Below are 20,279 nucleotides of genomic sequence, written 5' to 3' on the forward strand. Positions count from 1 at the left end.
ACAAAAACAAAAACTTTTCATAATGTATTACGTAGAGTGCTACCTCCTCAAATTTTTGGGGGCCACAGCCCCCATGCGTCCATGGTAATTTACACCCTTTGGTTAATGGATAGTTTGCTTTGACAGTAATTTGTTTTACAATCTCAATTTTTGCTGTCATTACTGAGAGCTTGTTACGACCATCCAGTCCTAGATATATTAACTATAACTGGTAACAAATGGAAGACAAATAGGAAAGCTTTGAAGCCAATTAGGCATCGCTAATCCGTCCAATTATAGGGGAAGAGAGTTCAAATAGGCATAAAATTACATTCACCTTATGTGACCTAATTATACTCTGAGCCTCATTTGACCAGCTGCCAGGCCTCCTTATTTACTGCTGTGTTGATGTCTTGCTAAGAACTAAATATCTGTGGGTTTAGAAAAGACAATATTGTTTTATTTATTTAATTAGTCATATCTCACTTTTACTGAATCTTTGCATTATGTTTCAAATTCTGATTTAGATTATATTATTGTGCTCTCTGGATTACTGCAGTGTCAACACAATAATAACTAAAAAGTCATCTTTTGAACCAGCAAAAAAGGTTCCTACTTTTGAAACGAAAGTAGTCACACATTTGTCATGAGTTCCTCTCTCTTTATTAAAATGAACCATGCGCTTAATAAGACTGCTCTTTTAAACTAATCCTGGGCTAACGATGAGGTTTATCAAGTCAAACCACACACATGCAGAGGAAATCCTTTCCTACACTTTCTCCTGTACTGAAACATACGCTTTGTGCCGTAATCTCCATTTCTCCATAAGGAGAGCTGGAGTTACTGGGGTCCGTGCTTCTGTCAGCGCAGACGTGTCACTCAGTTGTGACATATGGTTTTTGACAGCACGGCACAGTCCTCCGACAAGCCAATCATGTGAGTGGGTGTAAAAAAAAAAAAGGGTGGAAGACACGGAAGGGCTGGGCCACGTCTGAGACGAGGCCCTCAGGAAGGACAAGCAGCAGCTGGCAAACTACATCAATCTGTAATCAATGAACCAACTGGGAGATGGGATTTTATGCCTAATTGCACAGCTAACCAGTCCATCCCAAAATGACCAGACAGCATCAGCTTGTGTCCATGACCCAATACGAGAGAAGGGCATTATTCTAGGCCTCTGGCGGGGATTAATCATTCATAACCTGCCTCTACATCCCAGCTTTGAGTTAGTCAGCACAGCAACAGGATCGCACAAAGGATGGCACCAGAAAACTCTTTACTTAGGTAAAAGTACCAATAGTAGGGTTTAAACATCGAAAGATAAATTCTATTCAAATTGTAATTATTACAAAATGTTTGGTATTTGGTATTAATTTGGTATTAAAAGTAGTCATGCAAAATTCCTTCTATTTACAGTGCAAACTTGTCATAAATTACCAGTGTTGATAAATCCCTATGGGGATTTCTTTTTTTGGAAGGTATTATGAAGCAACTCGCACATTATTTTATATGTAAAGAAATCTTCTACAATCTGCACCTATGCATTTTTTCTCAGAACACAATTATGTGATTAAAAACTCTGAGATGGTTATGAGACTTCAAAGTGGAGTAAAAGCTGAATGTGATTAAAGTAGTTTTTTCTGTGCTAGTCAACAGTGAGTGTGTGTGTGTGTGTGAGTGTGTGTGTGTGTGTGTGTGTGTGTGTGTGTGTGTGTGTGTGTGTGTGTGTGTGTGTGTAACTGAGGGAGATATTCAGATAGAGCCTCCTGAATTACACAGTTTAATGTTGGCAGATGGGAAGGACAGACAGACAACTATTCTGTCCATCTAATTTTCCCGGACCACCACACAGATCAATTATTTATTTCACTTGTGGTCCCGAGTACAAAGGGAACATTAATGCATCCCACATACTGTGACAAACACAAAGTGAACCTATTTTTTAAACAAGAAAACCGTTCAACCTTTTTTTTTACATGTTCCAAATCTCAGATGGCAGAATAATCTGTGCACCATCTTGGCCCATATTGTTTGGGAGCCATAATCCCTGGTGTGCTGTTAAAATCCCTCAGGTTATGGGCCACACTTCCACTTGTGTTGCCGCAGGCTAATCTCAGATTATGGTTATTATCACAAGCAGACCAGACGCCCATGAGAAGTGAAAGCGCATCTCTTGGTGTCTTATAAAAACCTCTGATGGACTTCTGGCTGAGATGCTTCCAAAGATGTAGTTGTAGTTTTATAAATAAAGACAATTGGGAACTAAATGTAACAATGGATTAGTGACTAATTAAGATCCCCATGCAAAGATCTTACTAACTTGAACTTGAATAATTAAGATATAGAAAACAACTGTACAATGACGTGAGATACTCGTTTGCATATACGTAAAATTCAGTTTCATGTATATAACAGTAATGTGGACACTGGTACTTTTATTGCCATTTTAGAAACATTTGAGTAGTTTAATTTACTGTTTGCCGCCAGACAATATCAATATTGTAATACAAAATGTCAACATTTTGTTTCATTTGTATGTAAATTGAGTTGAGACCTTAAATGTTATTCACTAGGTTTCTATAGACTTGGGAAATATCCACAATCCCTTTAAAGTTTGTCTGCACTCTGAGCTGTGGTGAGTTGTGCTTCCAGATGGTAGACTTTTAGTGTTTGTGACACATGGCATGGAGTGAAGCCACGGCCAGATAGCCCAGCCCGAGATAATTGGAATTTCATTAAGGTTTTGTTTGTGTGTGCGTGCACTGAGTGTGTGCATATACAGTGTGTGTGTGTGTGTGTGTGAGTGTCTTGAGAGTGGGTGTGGGTGAGTGTGCATTGGTGTGTTTCTCTACATGCAATATTGAGGATGGGGGGTGGGGGTGGGGTCCAGGGACTCCACCTGCTGCCACCTGTTCATCTGCTCCATCTTATAAAAGCTGCTCCCTCACTGTCTCCGGGATCACAGACACCTTGGACTCTTCAGACTGTCCCCTCTCTGGAGTTACTTCTATCTGACGTGAAGGACGTACATCTCGGACGTGAGACCCCCGAGGAACCCTGAGGCCGAAGCTCCGACCGGACTTTTCTGACCAGAGGACGTACTCCGCGCTTCCATTCTTCAACCGAACATCATGAAATCCCGGCGACCCAGCTGCGCCGACTCCGGGTCCGAGTCTTCGGAAGCAGACTCCCAGAGCCCGGAGAAGTATGAGACGGTCACGAGGCGGCGGTCGGCGGCCAACGCCCGAGAGAGGAAGAGGATGCAGGGTCTGAACACAGCCTTCGATAGCTTACGTAAAGTGGTCCCCCAGTGGGGCCAGGACAAAAAACTGTCCAAGTACGAAACCCTGCAAATGGCCCTCAGCTACATCATGGCCCTCAACCGGATCCTGACAGAAGCCAGGAGAAACAACGCTCCTCACAGGCAGTGGCTGGACCTGCAGTTTGACTGCGTGCAGCCAGAGAACTACCCGTGCCTCATGAGGTACGACTCTGCCACCGACCAGGACTTCATCCACTCGTCCTTCTCGTACCAGTTCGACGGCCACCAGGTCCACACATAAGCTGCTGCCACGTGGTGGACAATCAGTCATGTTGTTGGATGTGAGTGACAATGTGAATATTTCTCCTCCAATCCAGGAGAAAGTAAATACATTTGTATTGCGTTATTTTCTTTATTATTTTTCAGTTTTTGCAAGGAAATGTTGAGCATTTTTATTTGTTCACAGTATAGCAATGACAGAAAATCTATTGACTTTATAATAACCGCAATATTGACCTGGAGATACAGGCAATTGTATGTGATTTGGTGTATATCTAAAATACTTTTTTGATGTGGCCTTAAAATGTGCAATGCTAAATGGATTCTGAGAAAATCTCAGTTGTGGTAGTTTACATCATTAAAATGTAAAATGTTACTATTTTTCTCGAAGTAAAAGTACATTTGTAGAGATGATAATTTTTCACATGCTGACATCTTTTTTGTTGAATTATAGCTTTTGATCAAAACAATAAACTATTTTGTAAGAAAAAGCACTTCTCTTGTTCTTGTTCTATTTCCTATAAAAACGGAGAGGTAAAGTATGTGATTTTTAAAATGGTACTGACTGTAAATACATTATACGTACTATAAAGAGATTAAGTAGTTTTTAACTGTCTTTGTTTAAATAATTTGACTTTAAAGGCTATTAAAATTAAATTGCAAAATATAATCCTGACATATATCGAAGATGCCGATAATACATCTACTAATTAGTAAATTTTCATTACAATAGAAAGGTTTGATCAGAAAGCTTTGGAATTTTACCCTCAGCATCTTGCTTCGTCGCCTTTGTGTGGTAATAAAACTACAAACTAATAAAATAAGGGTTGTCAAGGAGAACAACTCATTTAAAGCACATCCTTTGTTTTGTGGGTACAGTGCTCAGGAGGAGAAATGACAGCTCATGTCTGCTGCATGAATGAATCCTCCTTTTGTCCTGAGCTCCTGCACTCTGAGATAAGACTGCTTTACGTCAGAGGGGAACCCAAATATAAACATTTAAAATAGACTCATGTTGGGGGGAGGGAACAGGCCCAATCACCATTCTTTTATTCAATGTCCTCTGTAAAAACAACTTGTTCTTAGAGATTCAAAGAATCATTCGATGTCTCATAGAGGTGGAGACACGCCAGGACGCCATGTGATCCCCGTTGCTGGAGCACACGGCTACAGATTTAAATGGCAATCATCGGCCATTGAAAAGCGATTGTTGCAGATTTGAAGAAGTTTGAATGGTGGCACAAGCCACAGAAAATTAAGAAAGCCTGTGTGCCAGATCCTACCCCAGCTTCAGAGGGGGAGCAGAAATTAAACTCTATTGTGTGTTAATGGCTGTGTGTAATCGCTCTGTTCACAGCCGCTGAAGCATGAACGCCCATAGCGGGACCCAAACTCTATCTGCATTAAGACATTTACAGAAAGGCTTAAATGCATTGTCCTACTGGGAAGACACTATACGCATCGTACGAGCCTGACGGTGATTCGGTTATCATACCTGGAATTGCGTTGTTTTTAAATAATCTCACATTCAAGTTTGTTTGGTTTAACGACTGTAGCTGCTTAACATAAATACACACACACTCACACACACATAGATATCAGAGTATTCATTATTTTATCAGCTCAACTAATTGTTGATATCAGCCAAGATGACTTCCTGTAAATACTCGTGCGGTGAGAGTTTCAGGGGCTTGTCGGGTTGGTCGAGGACACTCGTCCAATAGACGAGGTGCCAAACGCTTGATGCAGATGGTCACAATGATTCATATGCCACAACGAATGTTTGCATACCTAATAACTGCTTTCTGGCAGTTGGTGTGTTAATAATGAATATGTGGCCGAGTCAAAAGTGCGTGATAGTAATTAGGAGGAGACCATCCGTGACACTGTAATTACGCTCCTCATTCATTTGGTGCAGCAGTTGGCGAAAGAAATTTAATCTACGCTCAATTAATTGATTTCCTCAATAGGAGCTTGTTATTGGATGAGATGTTAATCAATTGTGACAACAATGTACTCAGCATGGAGGTAATTGAGAGGGCAAAACTGATTGAGTCGTCTTTTAGCTGCTGAGTTGTTCAGTCTTGCAGTCACTGGCTGGACGTTAATGAAGACATTTCCAACAAAATAATAATTGGCGGTATCATCCTGAGCTACGGGGGGAAGTTTCTGAAATTTGGCAAAGTATATTTACTATACTTATATAGCTGATTGAAGCAGGATTGTTATTGTTGTTTTCTGGTTATTTAATAGTTATTATTTATATCGGAGGTGGTGTAACTAAGCAGCACAGGCCACAAGTATGTCAATGCTGTGTCATCCCGCCATTTTATGACGCTGATGTCCTCTAACTAGGTCCCAATCTCAAGACTACAAAAGGTCCCAGAAAGGAGAAGCCCCTCCCTCAATCCAGCTTATGTCATCCACTCTTTATAAACATCTCTGCAGCAGGTGCTTAAAAACCTCCTGCCCCGCTCTGCCTCGCTGTCCTCTCTGATCAACACGCCAGCTGTGTGACAGCATGAAGCGCCTGGACAACCGGGCCGACAGCCACCTGGCCCCGCAGGTGGAGTCGGACAGCATGGGCAACGGAGCTTGGGTGAACCACGGCTACTCAGGGTCCCCTGTGCCTTCGCCCCAAGGGATCAGCACCATCTACAGCTCCCAGCCCCTCTTCCAGGGCGCCGTGGACAGCATGTACAAACTGGACACGGCCGATCCGTTCCCGGAGGAGCCACCATCCGCTGACCCAAGCCCGATGAAGAAAAAACGGGGCTGCTGCTCTTTCATCAAAGGTAGGCCGGGGAACCCATTCAGCAGGTTCCAACGGTGCGTCGTGTATCAGGTAGAGGGAGAGCGGCTGTCTAGGAATTTTCCCGATTCAACTCGTGCTTCCTTCAATTGATTGAGCAAGACACTCGTAACCGGTCCTGATGAGCAGGTTGGCATCCTGCATGGCAGCCTCTGCCATCGGTGTATGAATGGATGAATTGGTTTTTAAGTGTGAGTGGTCAGTGGACTAGAAAAAATGCAATTACTGTTAAACATCCCTACGGCTAGTCCACTGAATATGTATTACTTTGTATATTTTATATATAGACCTATATAAAACATCTGTGGACGACATCGATGTAAGTCTTTAATGAGACATCCGCTTATTCATTTCAACCCAAGATCAAAGTCGATACACTGTCTGGTTGGTCTTTCAAAACACTCGACTCAAAATGTAACATCGTAATGACTGTAATTTGTCTGTAGGCTTCTGGGGAACAACTATGACCGAAAACACCTCAAACAACAGAGAATTGTTTGTCCGAACCACTCTACGTGAGTTGGTGGTCTACCTGGTGTTCCTGGTGGATATTTGCCTCTGTAAGTATCCCACTGTCCTGTATGGAATATCAAATATAAAGGTCTATTTCTGACACTCTTAAATGATCAGTACCCTGGATGCAAAGTAGCACGGGAAGGACTAAATATAATTATTAAGTGCTGTATTAAATACAATTATCTGCCTAGATTTGAGATATTTTAACAAAAGTTGGGAAACCTGATTTAAACTTCACCCACGTTCCCTGATTTGTTACACACTTAATAATACTTGTTGAATTGACCTGCAATTACTTCCAAATACTGTCTAAAACATATATCTTTGACACATTATTAGTCCATAATGTGACAGAGGTTAAAGAGAATTTAAATTTTTCATCACAGAATGTTTTCATTGAATTGATCTCCATATATTTAGTTAGGTGCGCCTGTATTATTTGACCACATTAGCAATGATGATCACCTCTTCATGTGCTCAGCTTTTTGCAGGGTCTTGGTGAATAGGGCTTTTTAGACTGTTGATTCACCATCAAAAGCTTCTCCCTACTTTAACTCTAAGCACAAAGGCCTCCCCCATCCCTCTGCCAGAGGGCCATTGTCCACCTGAGCATTAGGAGTGAAAGGAACTTGAGTACTGCTCCCTTGCTTTTTAGCGATAAGAGCATTTAGCCTCGTCCATTGTAGCTTTGTCTGGGTCACATTTACATTGTTTGAAGAGGCTATTTGCGTCAGGCCAGCGTGCTCTCTGTTCAAACAAATGGCGGCGTCTGATCTAGATCCATCCGACTGCATTGACACGCACAGAGATGGACAAAGAAGTCTTCAAAGAGGCCTTGCGTGTCTGCTTCTGACTCGTCTTATCTCAGGCCGCTGAATAGAGCAACATTTACAGCCGAGCCTGAGCAAGGCCAGATAGGAACCAATGATTGGCAATTAACAATGTGACAATGTTGTCTTTCAGTGACATACGGCATGACCAGCTCCAGCACCTATTACTACACTAAAGCCATGACAGACCTGTTTGTGAACACGGGTGGCGAAAGTGGGGTTAGCTTTCAGTCCATTGGCACCATGGCCGACTTCTGGACTGTGAGTTTCCCTCCATATTTATTTCCTCCATGTTTGCAACAATGACAATTCACTAGAAGAAATGAGAACATTGACGTGCATCCTCTCTCGTTACACAAACAGTATGCTCAGGGCCCGTTGCTGGACGGCCTCTACTGGACTAAATGGTACAATAACCAGTCCCTGAACAGAGGGGAACAGTCCTTCATCTACTATGAGAACATGCTGCTGGGAGTGCCCAGAATGAGGCAGATCAAGATCATGAACAACTCCTGCAACGTTCACAAGGACTTCAAAGATGAGATCACGGGATGCTTCGATGTTTACAACGACAAGAAGGAGGATGGCCTTAGCTTCGGTCTGATTAACGGCACTGCGTAAGCTGCTCACCGGTCACCCTGCGGCATTGCTTTGGTTATGTAGTTAGTTTGGAGAACTACAGCTAAGTTTTCTTGTACCTCTGCAGCTGGACCTACCACACAGAGAAAGAAGTCAAAGGTTCGTCTCACTGGGGCCTGCTGACCACGTACAGCGGAGCGGGGTACTACCAAGACCTGAGTCGCACCAAAGACGAGAGCGCCATCATACTGGGGGAACTGGTGGACAACCTGTGGCTCGACCGAGGAACCAGAGCAGCCTTCTTGGACTTCTCAGCGTACAACGCAAACATCAACATGTTCTGTGTCATCAGGTGAAAAGCACTACAGACAACAGCAACTTTACCCATTGATTGATACTATCGCATTGGTCGATCTAAGTTTCATCCACTCTTTCAGGTTGGTGGTTGAATTTCCGGCAACTGGTGGAGCAATCCCTTCCTACCAGATCAGAACCGTCAAACTCATTCGCTACATCAACTACTGGGATTACTTTGTCCTCGGCTGCGAGGTGGTTTTCTGTATATTCATCCTCTACTATGTCGTGGAAGAGATCCTAGAGCTGCGAATACACAAGCTCTCTTATTTCAATAGCATCTGGAACATACTGGATATTGTTGTCATAATGGTGAGAAAATGTAATTCTTATTTGATTCAAACAGTTCCTTTTCTCTGATGTCATTAAAGACATATAACTATTCTCCTTTCCAGCTTGCCATCGTTGCCATTATCTTCAATATTTTTCGAACCGTCAAAGTGGATAACATACTTGGCAAACTGCTGGAACAACCTGGTATCTACGCTGATTTTGAGTTTCTGGCCTTCTGGCAAACACAGTACAACAACATGAATGCAGTGAACTTGTTCTTTGCGTGGATCAAGGTAAAGAAACATCTTTCACCCAAACACATCAAGTTAAGAAATGGTGGGGCTTAAGCATCAGCAGACTGTGTTTTCTTTAGGTTTTCAAGTACATCAGTTTTAACAAGACCATGACTCAGCTATCCTCCACACTGGGTCGATGTGCCAAGGATATCCTGGGCTTCGCCATCATGTTCTTCATAGTGTTCTTCGCCTACGCTCAGCTTGGATATTTGCTTTTCGGGACAGAGGTTGAATCTTTCAGCACCTTTGTTAAGTGCATGTAAGAAGGGACCAAAAAGAAACGTTTTGGCACCAAATATTGAATAGGATCATATACCATGAATAAATCAATCCTTTTGTGTGTTTTTTGTCCTGCAGCTTCACACAGTTCAGGATTATTCTCGGAGACTTTGATTATGATGCAATTGACCGAGCTAACAGAGTACTTGGGCCAATCTACTTTGTTACCTATGTGTTCTTTGTTTTCTTTGTTTTACTGGTAATAATCATACACCAACATAAGACATTTGATTACGAAAGGATAAAGATGGGCGTTCTCATTTGGCCTTTATCTATCTGTCCATCAGAACATGTTTCTGGCCATCATAAATGACACATACTCTGAAGTTAAGGAGGAGCTCTCTTGCCAAAAAGATGAGCTACAGATTACTGACATCATCAAGCAGGTAATCAGTCTCATGCAAAAATAGATATAATTATGGATAAAGTTTTTCAAGAATTACAAATCAAATGGATTTCTTCTCTAATGCAGAGCTACATGAAGACTTTTACGAAGTTGAAACTTAGAAGGGAGAAAATATCAGATGTTCAGAAGGCGCTACAATCTGGATCTGGAGAAATCGAATTCAAGGACTTCAGAGAAACTCTGAAAGAGTAAGAAAGATCTTATCCCTGTTGTACGCACGGCTCATCAAACTTAAGCTTCTCGAGGCAAATTTGTGTTATTCAGCTATATAAATCAAAATGACTGATAACGTAAGTAACCCTCACCGCTCCGATTATGTTGTAGGATGGGACATGCTGATCATGAAATCTCTGCAGCCTTTTCCCGGTTTGACCATGATGGGAACCAGATTCTAGACAAAGGCGAACAAGAGAGGATGAAAATCGAGCTGGAGGAAAAGAGGGTATGCATGATCGTCTTCACACTCTGGCTTGTTTCTTGTTAAGCTTGACGAGCAATACAAGACTAACACACTAAATTCCCTTTTCTTTGTAAGGACGCTCTTTGCGCTGAGCTCAACCATCTCGGAAGCCATTATGGGAAAGATTTAATGGAGAAGCCTGCTGTAACGTGCAATGAGCAGAAGCACTCCAGTCATACGTTTGTGGATCAGGAACAGTTTCAAAGGTGGGGATAGTTTTCACATTTGACCTCAAATCTTAAATACCTCATATCTTAAATACACACATTTAAGAAATGGATTTCATTACAATGGACTAATGTTTCTCTCAACATGACAGACTGGCCAGACAGGTTCTCCAGCTCGACAGCTCGGTGGTAGGCATCCAATCCAACATTGAGTTGATTATGGAGAAACTGAGATTGCAAGAGGAAAGGAAGGGATCAGCAAAGAAACTCACTGTGACCGACAACGATGTGAGTCTGGAAATACACAACGTCCATAAACCCTAATGGATGCAACACTTAACTTTTCTTTTGAATTAGCAGTTCACAGAGTACATTGAAAGGTTTAACGAAGCTATGTAACAAATGTGTTTTGATAATGCAGGTTACTCATAAAACAAAACCCAAGAATAGTGCTATTCTTAATTCCCCAAAAATGTGTAACTTTTGACCCCTTATCCAGAGGGATGATACTGCCTCAGATGGGAGCGTCCTGGTTTGTGTGGACAGAGGGACGAAGGCTGAGACTTTGTCCTGGAGAACAGCAGATCGCACCGGCGCCGCATACGATTACCGAATGTGATGAACCTCTGAGACACAGAAGCACGTGTTAAAGGTCCGGGTCCTTCAGATAAACCATAACTTACTGACAAAACCGATCTCAAATTACAGCTACTCGCTATCATGGATGTAAATACTGTAATAAAAACATGTTTGACATTCTTTGCTTACTAGGCGACCGCACTAGAGCTAATGTAAGAATCAGGTTCAGGTTTAAGCTCAGATATGTAATATTTGTTGTAGACCTGAATAATCAACATATAATTGGTGTTGTGTAATGTACATACATTTCAAGAGGTTAGAAATAATAGTTGCACAATATAATCCAATTGTATGTATGTCACCAATTATCTAAGAGATGCTTGCTTTTCTTTAGTCATTTAAGGTTTCTGAATGTTCTAGTTCTATAAGGTGGCTCGAAAGGCCCCTCGACTTGTTTGCAGTGTAGTGAGATGTATTTATATAATCATTGTATTTATATATGCAGTACATCGATGAATAATTATTCCCCTTTGTTCACCTGCTGAGCTGCCTGAACATCACGACGTAACAAAAAACATATTACCGTTAAATGCAGGATGATGGGAACAGGTATGGTACCCGATTAAGTTACAGATATTATTTACGGCGTGTGGTAAAATAACAAAATAGTTCAGTGAATTTATGCTTTTCTTTCAGAAGCTCTGTCGTGTTACATGTCTAATAAATATACTGAACGACAAGGTTCAAACGTTTCTTTATTTACTGAGTTTTCCCATTTTAATGGAAAATTCATTTCATTCTTTATTATTAAACATCATTTATATTGTTCAACCCCCCTATTATTGTCATAAAAGCAAATTGCCATTACATTCAATATTATAAGCAACAAATGTATTACATGTCATAAGCGTGCAGTTGAAGCATAAACAAAACCTGCTTACTGCTACTTTCTAGAAAATGGCACGCAAACTCAAAAATGGAAAAATCCACAATGGAAAAGAATTTATGTTTGAAACAAAGCCTGTTTGAATTTATTGATGCGTCATTTAAGGCTAATTCATCAATCATAAAACCAATATTTAATTATGAACTTTCCATCTGGAATATGTACATTATGTGTCATGAAGATTAGTGTTTACAGTGGATATTTTACACTATTTTATTCACAAAAACATCCCCTGGGTTTAATGAACTAAAACGCATTGTGTTTGTCGGCTGATACCACACAAAGATGAGCGTGAGCTTAAAGGAGTGTAGTAAATTGTACGAAATGGCCCATACACAAATCAAATCCAGATGGCGGTATGCCTTTGAGATGTCCCACAATTTTCTAAAGAATACTTTTACTGGGAATATATGGAATTTTTCTGCAAATACTGGGACCTTTCAGAATGCACTAAGAGGTGCATGCGGCCCTGAAAGATAAATGACATTTAGTATCAAGTATAATCTAAGAAAAACACCCCAAATCCATAAGGTTAGATCAATGGACAATTTGTCTTTGCCAAAGGGTATGAGGAATTTTGAATGATGTAAAACGCAATGCAAAAACCTTTAGGGGCTGGTTCAGGCCAGCTGTTAGAAAGCCATGACTATACATTAAAACATGTCATTGAGGAGGGAAGAAATATAGATTCAAAATCGTTCCAGGAAACCAGCCCCCAGAATCAGCACAGTCAGTTAACTTTACAAAGATTAGGGGTCAAGCTTTTTACAATATGTGCTGTAGCCTTTACTTTAAGATAGAGGATTATAAATTAGTCAAATCGAGGCTACATTAAGGTGTACATTAAAATCAATCAAAAGTCTGCAAATACCATGCTCATCTATCAGATACAAAAACAGAAAAGAAAATATTTTTTCGTCTCTTATTAGTGTAGGTGACAACTTTCTTTTGACACAAAATGTACCCAATAGATACCACATCCTGCTTAAATCTCCTTTAAAGACAGTTGTTTATACAAATAGTTTCTTCTTTCTACTGATTGTTTCAGGGCCTCTATTCACAAAGCATTCATCATTAATACATCAAAACAGGAAGTAATTTCTATATACGAGCTGAAGCTAAGCACAGACCTACTTTTAGCAGGTTGGTTCATACTTTTGGCTCAGTGCCGTTTGTAGCATTATTCACTTGATGCCATCAAACAACCAACCTATTTCACACAAATGAACAGAATTAATCCATCATCACAGGAGCTTAATATTCTGCTGTATAAAATTAAAGAAAAACTCAGTGAGTGTATGACAAGGAAATTAACATTTTGAAAAGTCTGCAAAGAACAAAAAAGCATTGGCATAATAAAAGTAGATATTGCTTGAGTAAAACAATTCACTATTATGTTATGAGGTATCCATGATTTCAATCCTTATCATGTTTCAGTGACATGCCAGCGTATCATGACTCATTAAAAATACCGTGGTGGCTATATCTCTGAGTACACGTCTTGCTTTTGATACATTTTTGGTCAAATTCTAAATATTGGCAGGTAACAATTGGGCAGTGAAAGACTACACTAACGCTTTGATGGCTTGGCCCGTTGCCTAACGCACTCATTGTGTGATAAGAGGCAACTAATGGTCTCTGTAAAGATGACTTTCCAGTAGGCATGCCACTGCCACAAATCCCTTTGTTAGACACTGGGTAAGGTTTCATAGACACTGGGTAAGGTTTCATAGGGCCAAACATTCAAAAGCTTGGCATGTCTTGTAACAACAGGACAGTTGGTTAGGGCCCAACAGTAATTATCCATAACCAAACTTTGAATTATGATGGCATTTAATTTTTTTTAAAGTTCAGAGTGAAATTGATATTTAAAACATAATTGGTTGTTTAGGAGCAACTACTAGCTACAAAGGCTTTGTAAATATGGCCCAGGCCCTTCTTCAAACACAGCACCTGGCCAGATCAAAGAGTGCCGTGTTGTCTAAAAGGGTTGACAAGATTCTCTTGGTACTACACTTAGGTTTGCGCTGTCTCACTGTGTTTGGTAGCCAGCCATACTAAAGTTGGCCAGGTTGGACATAACCTGACCGGGGGAGGCTGCAGCCTGGCCCGACTGAGATCCAAAGCCTTCCACCCAGGCTGGGGACTGGGACTGCCTGCGAAGATGCCACAAATACCCAGTTAGTAAGACTGTGGTCCCTGCACGTAAAGATTGATACATCATTAATAAATAAATAAATCCCACCCCACCCCCAAAGGGCAAGATTCATTTGAAGCCACTCCATAACCAAATTAAGTGTTCTAGCTCCAATACAGTGATAAGAAAGGTTTAGGAATAAATTGAGTGCAGACAACTTAATGAAACTCACTCTACTCCAAATCCTTGCTGGTTCCACGTCTGTCCGTACATGCTGTAGGAGGGAACTTGCCATCCATTCGCCACATACTGCCCATACTGCTGCTGATGTTGCTGTTGCTGCTGCTGCTGTTGTTGTTGCTGCTGCTGTTGTTGTTGTTGGTGCTGCTGATTCCCATAGAGCTGATTCCACTGCCCCCACTGACCGTACTCAACCTTAGTGACAAACAAAGAGGTGGTGAATACATTTTCGGACACTTAAAGTCGCATTCACTTATTCTCAATTGCATTGCATTACATGTCATTTAGCTGATGCTTTTATCCAAAGCAACTTACAATAAGTGCATTCGGAGCAAATATCAGACGAAAAAGGTCAAATTAAAAAACAAATGCATTTCTTGTTTCACTCTAAAAAAACATGTCTTTGGAATTGAGGTACAGTTTCTGTCTCAGTCAATAAAGGACTCCTAAAATGGCATAAATCATTTGCAGTGTGCCCTTGTGGTCACTCACCTAATTTCCTGTTCTTTTTATTAAAGTTATAAACCCAGCCAGAATAATCCATACCATTTACATCCAATACATTATCAGTGACTCTTTTACTACCTGCGGTGGAGTCTTGGCTACGTCAGGAGATTCTTTGCCCCAGAAGCACTTCACTATGTGTCCTTCGATGGCTGTGCCATTTACAGAAACAATGGCATGGGCAGCACTGTCATGAGAGGAAAACCTTCAAAAGGAAAACAGCAGTTTAGCAGTCAAAGTCATGAAGGAGAATTTCAATCAGGCAAAGCTGAAAATCACAGCAACAAATATTTACACCAACTGTTTTGAGCTGAATAAGAGCGGCAAATTAAAGGCCACTGACACAGAGTCATGGGCGGCGCTTGTGTTGACCTCTAGTGGCCAAATGCTGAAATGCAGTGAGGCAGTACCTGATGAAAGAGTATCCTTTCTCAGGGAAAACTCTGATTTCCATTATTTGGCCAAAAGGGGAGAAGGTCTGGCGCATTAGGTGTTCTGAAAGAATCAAACCGAAGAGAGAATTATGTGGTTAGTTTTTTTGGCTGTTTGAGGAGCGTGTGGAAAGCGATAAGACTACCAACCTATTACACCTTTAGAAAGCAAGAGACTTGCCTGATAATCCTGACTGGATACCGCCGCAGTACACAGTAGAGTTCTGTGGACTGGACTGAGTCAGTACGTCATCGAACCTCAGCTGCTTTGAGCCGTCTAAAATAAAAACAGGACTTAAAATCAAGTTCACACTTCAACTTTCGCTGGCGATTTTCCTGTTGTGTGAACCAGGCATCAAAAATGAAAGTAAATTAAATCCTTCATGTGCGTGCGTGTGTTTGCACTTTAACACTTACTGTCCTGGACACTCTTTGGAGCTGGTGGTTTACGTGTTGCCCAGTTCGTCCTGATTTGGCGTCCTCCAAGCCACTGCCCCCCCATGTTGATGATGGAATTCTCTGCATCCTATAAATCCAAAGCAAAGAGATTTAACCCTCAGAATTGGATGAATCGGAGAAGTTTACTTGCAACAATACAAAAGGTTCTCAAAATATACATTACTGTTTGTATTATTAGTATCCCTTTGTGATGTTTAGATGATTCAGGATGTTGTCAACTACGATTCAATATATATAAGTCACTGTGAATGTATTACAGTAGGATAATAAACAGAAAAAAGAAATAACCTTCAGTCTGTGTTCTTGCACTGGAGCCTTACCAGTTTGTTGTAGAAGGACACAAATCCATACCCCTTTGATTTGCCTGTCGTCAAGTCCTTCACAACACGGGCGTCCCTGGAGGGAAACGTTGAAACAACTTCAGGGCACTTTTCAGTTTGAACGTTTCAAACTAAAAAGGAACCACGCAAAACAAACTGAACTACTCTACTCTGTCCTACAATAAAGTACATTAGCTATCATGACCTTGTGCTGAGCACTGACTGTAAAGTAACTTCAAACACTTGAGAAAAAAAAAAATACAAAAACATGCAGCCTACAGTAGTGTTTTTAAATAGTTTCAGATGAATTAAGTGATCGTTGCCACTAGAGCACCACTTCCTGTTCAGTTTTTTCAACAGAATGCTACCGATTTAAATTCACAAAAGAAACAGATTAGAGGGATTACCATGCATTCTTAAGATCAGCTGTTGGTGCTCTCGCTACAGATAGAAATATATAGAAAATATCAAAAGAGAAAAAAGGAATTAAACGGCATACATGGCCTGTTAACAGATTTCTTTTTTTTCCCGTGTCAATTCTTTACCACCACTATGGAGTACGGAGTTTGGGGAGCTGCAAATTTTGAGAAATTGACATTTTCAGAAATTTTGGAAGAGGATCATTTCACTACAAACAACACTGTGCAAATCAAAATGAGACAATTTAAACATAGATTTAGAGGAATACATTGTGTGCTGGGAATTGTTCATCTAAGCTAGATCATGTGAATACATAGCATCTACATAAAAAGACATGTGGAAAGAATGGAATAAATAGAGAAAAAAAACTACATCTGAGTCTCCAGAGTGCACAGTTCCTTGCTGTTAGCCTTCAAGCTCCTGTCCAATCCTATGAGCATTTCTGTAAAATAACCAAAGTGCTATTACTTCACTGAGACCCACAACTAAAAGCTGTACAGCTTACAGTTCTGACATCTGACATAATATTTACTTACCACACCCTAGATATGCAAAAGCAGCAACAACAGTAGGCTAGAAATGAACACTTCAGTCCAAAAAAAAATACAGAAAACACACGGTTCACATTTAGGTAACTGGAACAAAGCTCTTAACAGCTTTCGTGAAATGTTGAAAGATGATTCATATGAGACTTAAAATAGTTGAAAAGCATGTTACATATACAATACATATGTTGGTAGAAGGATATGGGGCATACTGATATTAACTTTCATGTGAAAAGGTCCTTGTATTGTATTTATTTTGGTATATTACAACCAAAACCTTGCATCTCACAAAAGATAACTTGGTTTGCTGATATACTTCAGTGTTTCCCCTACCATTATATCAAGGGGCGCCTCCAAGAAAGTCTGGAGTTAAAAAAATTGAGCACGGCAGGTCCGCCCCAACACCAGTGGACAGAGAGCGAGCGTCCGCCCGCCTGAAACGACTACTAATATCCAATATCACACTGTTGTTTTTATCCATAGAATAAATAATTCATTCACAAGATCAGACAAGGCTTGTGGACTTTTTTCCTGAATCAGACGTCTTAATAGGATTATTAAAAAGTACCATCATAACATTTAAATAAGTCAGCTTGCTTACACTTTATCATTCAATTTGTTGCACTGCACATAACAAGAATACTCCATTGAAGTGAAAACTTACGAGATTTTCCCGAAGGGTGCAAATGCGGCCTTGACATCCTCAGTGGTGATCTCAGGGCTCAGATCTCCCACGAAAACATGGAAGTGATCTAGAAAGAGACCAGATTGAAAACAAAAACAAGGAAAGAAACCATTTACAATTCTCTGTATACTTTGATTTCAGCAGATTATAAAATCAGTAGGTGAACACTTACTGGAAGTATCTTTCTTCTGGCTACTTGGAGTGGTGGCCCAGTTCACTTTGACCTCCTAAAATAATGATACAGATAACTATTAAAGTATTGATAGAACTGAAGAGGAATCGACTCTTCCTACACAGGGAACACCAATCAGAAAGGATTTCAAGCAGTTAAGCTGCTAAGCTTTTACATTTTTGACCCAACCTATTGATCTACCTTTCCTAATATCTTCCTCCCGTTCATGGCTGCGAGAGCTGCAGCAGCATCCCTGTGTTCAAAGAACTCCACAAAGCAGTAGGGGTCATTGCTTGTGTGCTGCATGGGACAAAGTAAAACAATAACAGTTAATTAGGTAGGTAGATGTGTTTCATAGTTATTAACAGTGGATGTATTCATACATATCTCATAAAGGCATCTCCATATATGTGAAGACATATCTCCTGAAAAGGAGAACACGTAAATGATTACATTTACTATCTTGGCTGCCTACCTCTGTGATCATTTTACAACTTTTGCAAGGCCCAATCTGGGTGAAGAGTTGCAGAATCAAAATCTCTGTTACATCCCTGGAGAGGTTTCCCACGTACCTGCGGGAAAAAAGAGGAGTGCAATTCAATTCAGGGAAAGCTGTTAACGGTTGAAGTTTAATCAAGCTGACAACGAGTTGGTGCTGAATGGGATATTATTTATTAATTCATTCTTAAAAACTGACGGATATGCAGTTAATGTGAGCCATTGCCGTGGTTAGTCGGACGCTAACATTAGCTTGCCTCGCGTTCAAGCTAACCCCACGTTTCTTACGGCTAACAGACAGTTGTCACCGTAAACTCTTCAAACGCGTTGTGTATGTAATCTTATTTTAAATAAACAGAAGCTAGTGAACCATAAAATTGTGTTGCTCGGGGTTATTCACCCAGGTTGTTTGTGTACATTGGACAGTGAGTAACGTTAGCTAGGTTAGCCACCGGTCCCCGACGACAGCTAAGCTAAGAATACCTAATGCCGCAGTTGGACGCCTAAAATTACTTACAGAGTCTTTGGGTAGCTTTCGTCGTCCATGACCGAAGTCAATAGCTAACGTGTACCGTTTCTGGTGAACCCTTTTAATTAACTAATTACAACACTATGTTAGCTAACTAGCTTAGAAGCTAGCTAACCGGGCGGCAGGGTATACGTCACGCTGGGAGTCCAGAGAGCAAGCGGGCGGGCGTACGTGCGTGCGTACGTGGGGTTAATCTTGGGAGGGTGTTGCTAGGGTAGTTGGTAGTTTGGTAGGGAGGGTCGGTGGGTCTGTGTACCTTTTGATAGTCCCTTTTACCGTAAAAACCATAGAACGAAAACACTGTTTTCTTGTTTTTCGTTCTCGGTGTCTGGTGTAAAAAGAAGAGTTTCCGCAAACCGATGTCAGAGTGAGGAAACTTTAACGAATAGCATCCGTTTTTACCATTTCAACATTAGAAATAATTAATTTCATATATATTGCTTTTACTAATTACGTTAATAACTACAAAAGTCAAGTGCGAACACATATAGTATTTAATGTATCATATAAGGCGGAAGTAATTTGCGAAAGAGACTTCTATTTTGAAGTGGTATAGCAGGGTGAGCTTGTTTTATTTACCAGTACTCGACGGATTACGGAAGTGTCTAGAACCGCAGCGACCTTTCTAGATCTGAGCATAGATATTGTATATATCATATCTATGGATCTGAGCCTCCCAGTCTATAATCTGAACTCAGGAGTCACGTGAAGGCATCGGTGTGAGCCGATCACTATTTAAATTACTCATTTATTGATTAAGACGTTTTCTGTCATAGCAGTGCAATTCTAACTGAACAAAATGTGTATTAACTAATTTAGAGATACACATTCAATACATCGAGTATTCAAAAAACTTCTTATTCCAACGTACACGTAAAAAGTATGCCGCTGAATCAATAGACTGAATTAAATGAAGGAATAATTAAATAATAAATTGTTGCAATACCTTTACGGCACTGTTTTTCAACCACCACTGGGCGGCGCCAAAAAAATAACATTCACACTCTTAATTAGTTTTTGACAGATGTTTTTATTTCGAAGTAATTTATATTTAAAGGCAAAAAAAGACATGTGTCTAATGTTTCGTTGGATTAGGAAATCTCCATAAAGATAACGTTTTTTGAATTTGTGGTTCCATTGGAGTGGAGCAACGCTGAGGGCTTTACTCAATAAATAAATGTATCAACAACCACCACCCCACTCATCAGAGATGAGCCAGGACAGGACGGGTTACCAAATAAATATCCAAATATCTCTCTAAACCCCAATTAGCTGATTAAACACAAGCTTCAGCCGAGATACATTTCTTGACATTTACTAGT

At 40.5% G+C, this 20,279-nt stretch overlaps 3 protein-coding genes across 3 annotated transcripts; 2 read left to right on the plus strand and 1 right to left on the minus strand.

The window, feature by feature from the left end:
- Nucleotides 1–2,925: 2,925 nt before the first annotated feature.
- On the plus strand, nt 2,926–4,011 carry atoh7 (atonal bHLH transcription factor 7). Its single transcript, XM_040177800.2, has one exon. It carries the CDS (start codon nt 3,111–3,113, stop codon nt 3,540–3,542), a length of 432 nt encoding a protein of 143 aa, XP_040033734.1. The 5' UTR covers nt 2,926–3,110; the 3' UTR covers nt 3,543–4,011.
- A 1,984-nt stretch (nt 4,012–5,995) lies between these two features.
- pkd2l1 (polycystic kidney disease 2-like 1) lies at nt 5,996–11,811 on the plus strand. Its single transcript, XM_040177768.2, has 15 exons — nt 5,996–6,315; nt 6,779–6,892; nt 7,812–7,939; nt 8,042–8,295; nt 8,385–8,609; nt 8,695–8,923; nt 9,007–9,177; nt 9,258–9,439; nt 9,538–9,658; nt 9,747–9,845; nt 9,932–10,053; nt 10,190–10,307; nt 10,401–10,531; nt 10,645–10,780; nt 10,992–11,811. The coding sequence occupies exons 1-15, from the start codon at nt 6,042–6,044 to the stop codon at nt 11,109–11,111; spliced, it is 2,424 nt and encodes an 807-aa protein (XP_040033702.2). The 5' UTR covers nt 5,996–6,041; the 3' UTR covers nt 11,112–11,811.
- Nucleotides 11,810–19,554, minus strand: tial1 (TIA1 cytotoxic granule-associated RNA binding protein-like 1). The gene is made up of 12 exons (XM_040177780.2): nt 18,946–19,554; nt 18,406–18,502; nt 18,132–18,230; nt 17,931–17,985; nt 17,738–17,825; nt 16,109–16,184; nt 15,747–15,855; nt 15,511–15,606; nt 15,309–15,393; nt 14,980–15,103; nt 14,387–14,589; nt 11,810–14,173 (listed from the first exon to the last, which is right to left on the minus strand). The coding sequence occupies exons 1-12, from the start codon at nt 18,972–18,974 to the stop codon at nt 14,050–14,052; spliced, it is 1,185 nt and encodes a 394-aa protein (XP_040033714.2). The 5' UTR covers nt 18,975–19,554; the 3' UTR covers nt 11,810–14,049.
- Nucleotides 19,555–20,279: the final 725 nt, after the last annotated feature.

The sequence above is a fragment of the Gasterosteus aculeatus genome, chromosome 6, assembly GCF_964276395.1.
Source record: "Gasterosteus aculeatus chromosome 6, fGasAcu3.hap1.1, whole genome shotgun sequence".
Lineage (NCBI taxonomy): Eukaryota > Metazoa > Chordata > Actinopteri > Perciformes > Gasterosteidae > Gasterosteus > Gasterosteus aculeatus.

Bases quoted from the DNA above. Each gene is read 5' to 3' on its own strand.
- atoh7 (XM_040177800.2), top strand. From the start codon at position 3,111: ATGAAATCCCGGCGACCCAGCTGCGCCGACTCCGGGTCCGAGTCTTCG.
- pkd2l1 (XM_040177768.2), top strand. From the start codon at position 6,042: ATGAAGCGCCTGGACAACCGGGCCGACAGCCACCTGGCCCCGCAGGTG. The intron at 9,440-9,537 runs GTAAGAAGGGAC...TTTGTCCTGCAG, and splicing joins AGCACCTTTGTTAAGTGCAT to CTTCACACAGTTCAGGATTA. The intron at 9,659-9,746 runs GTAATAATCATA...TCTGTCCATCAG, and splicing joins TTGTTTTCTTTGTTTTACTG to AACATGTTTCTGGCCATCAT.
- tial1 (XM_040177780.2), bottom strand. From the start codon at position 18,974: ATGGACGACGAAAGCTACCCAAAGACTCT. The intron at 17,826-17,930 runs GTAAGTGTTCAC...GTCTCTTTCTAG, and splicing joins CCAGAAGAAAGATACTTCCA to ATCACTTCCATGTTTTCGTG. The intron at 15,104-15,308 runs GTACTGCCTCAC...TTCCTTTTGAAG, and splicing joins AAAGGATACTCTTTCATCAG to GTTTTCCTCTCATGACAGTG.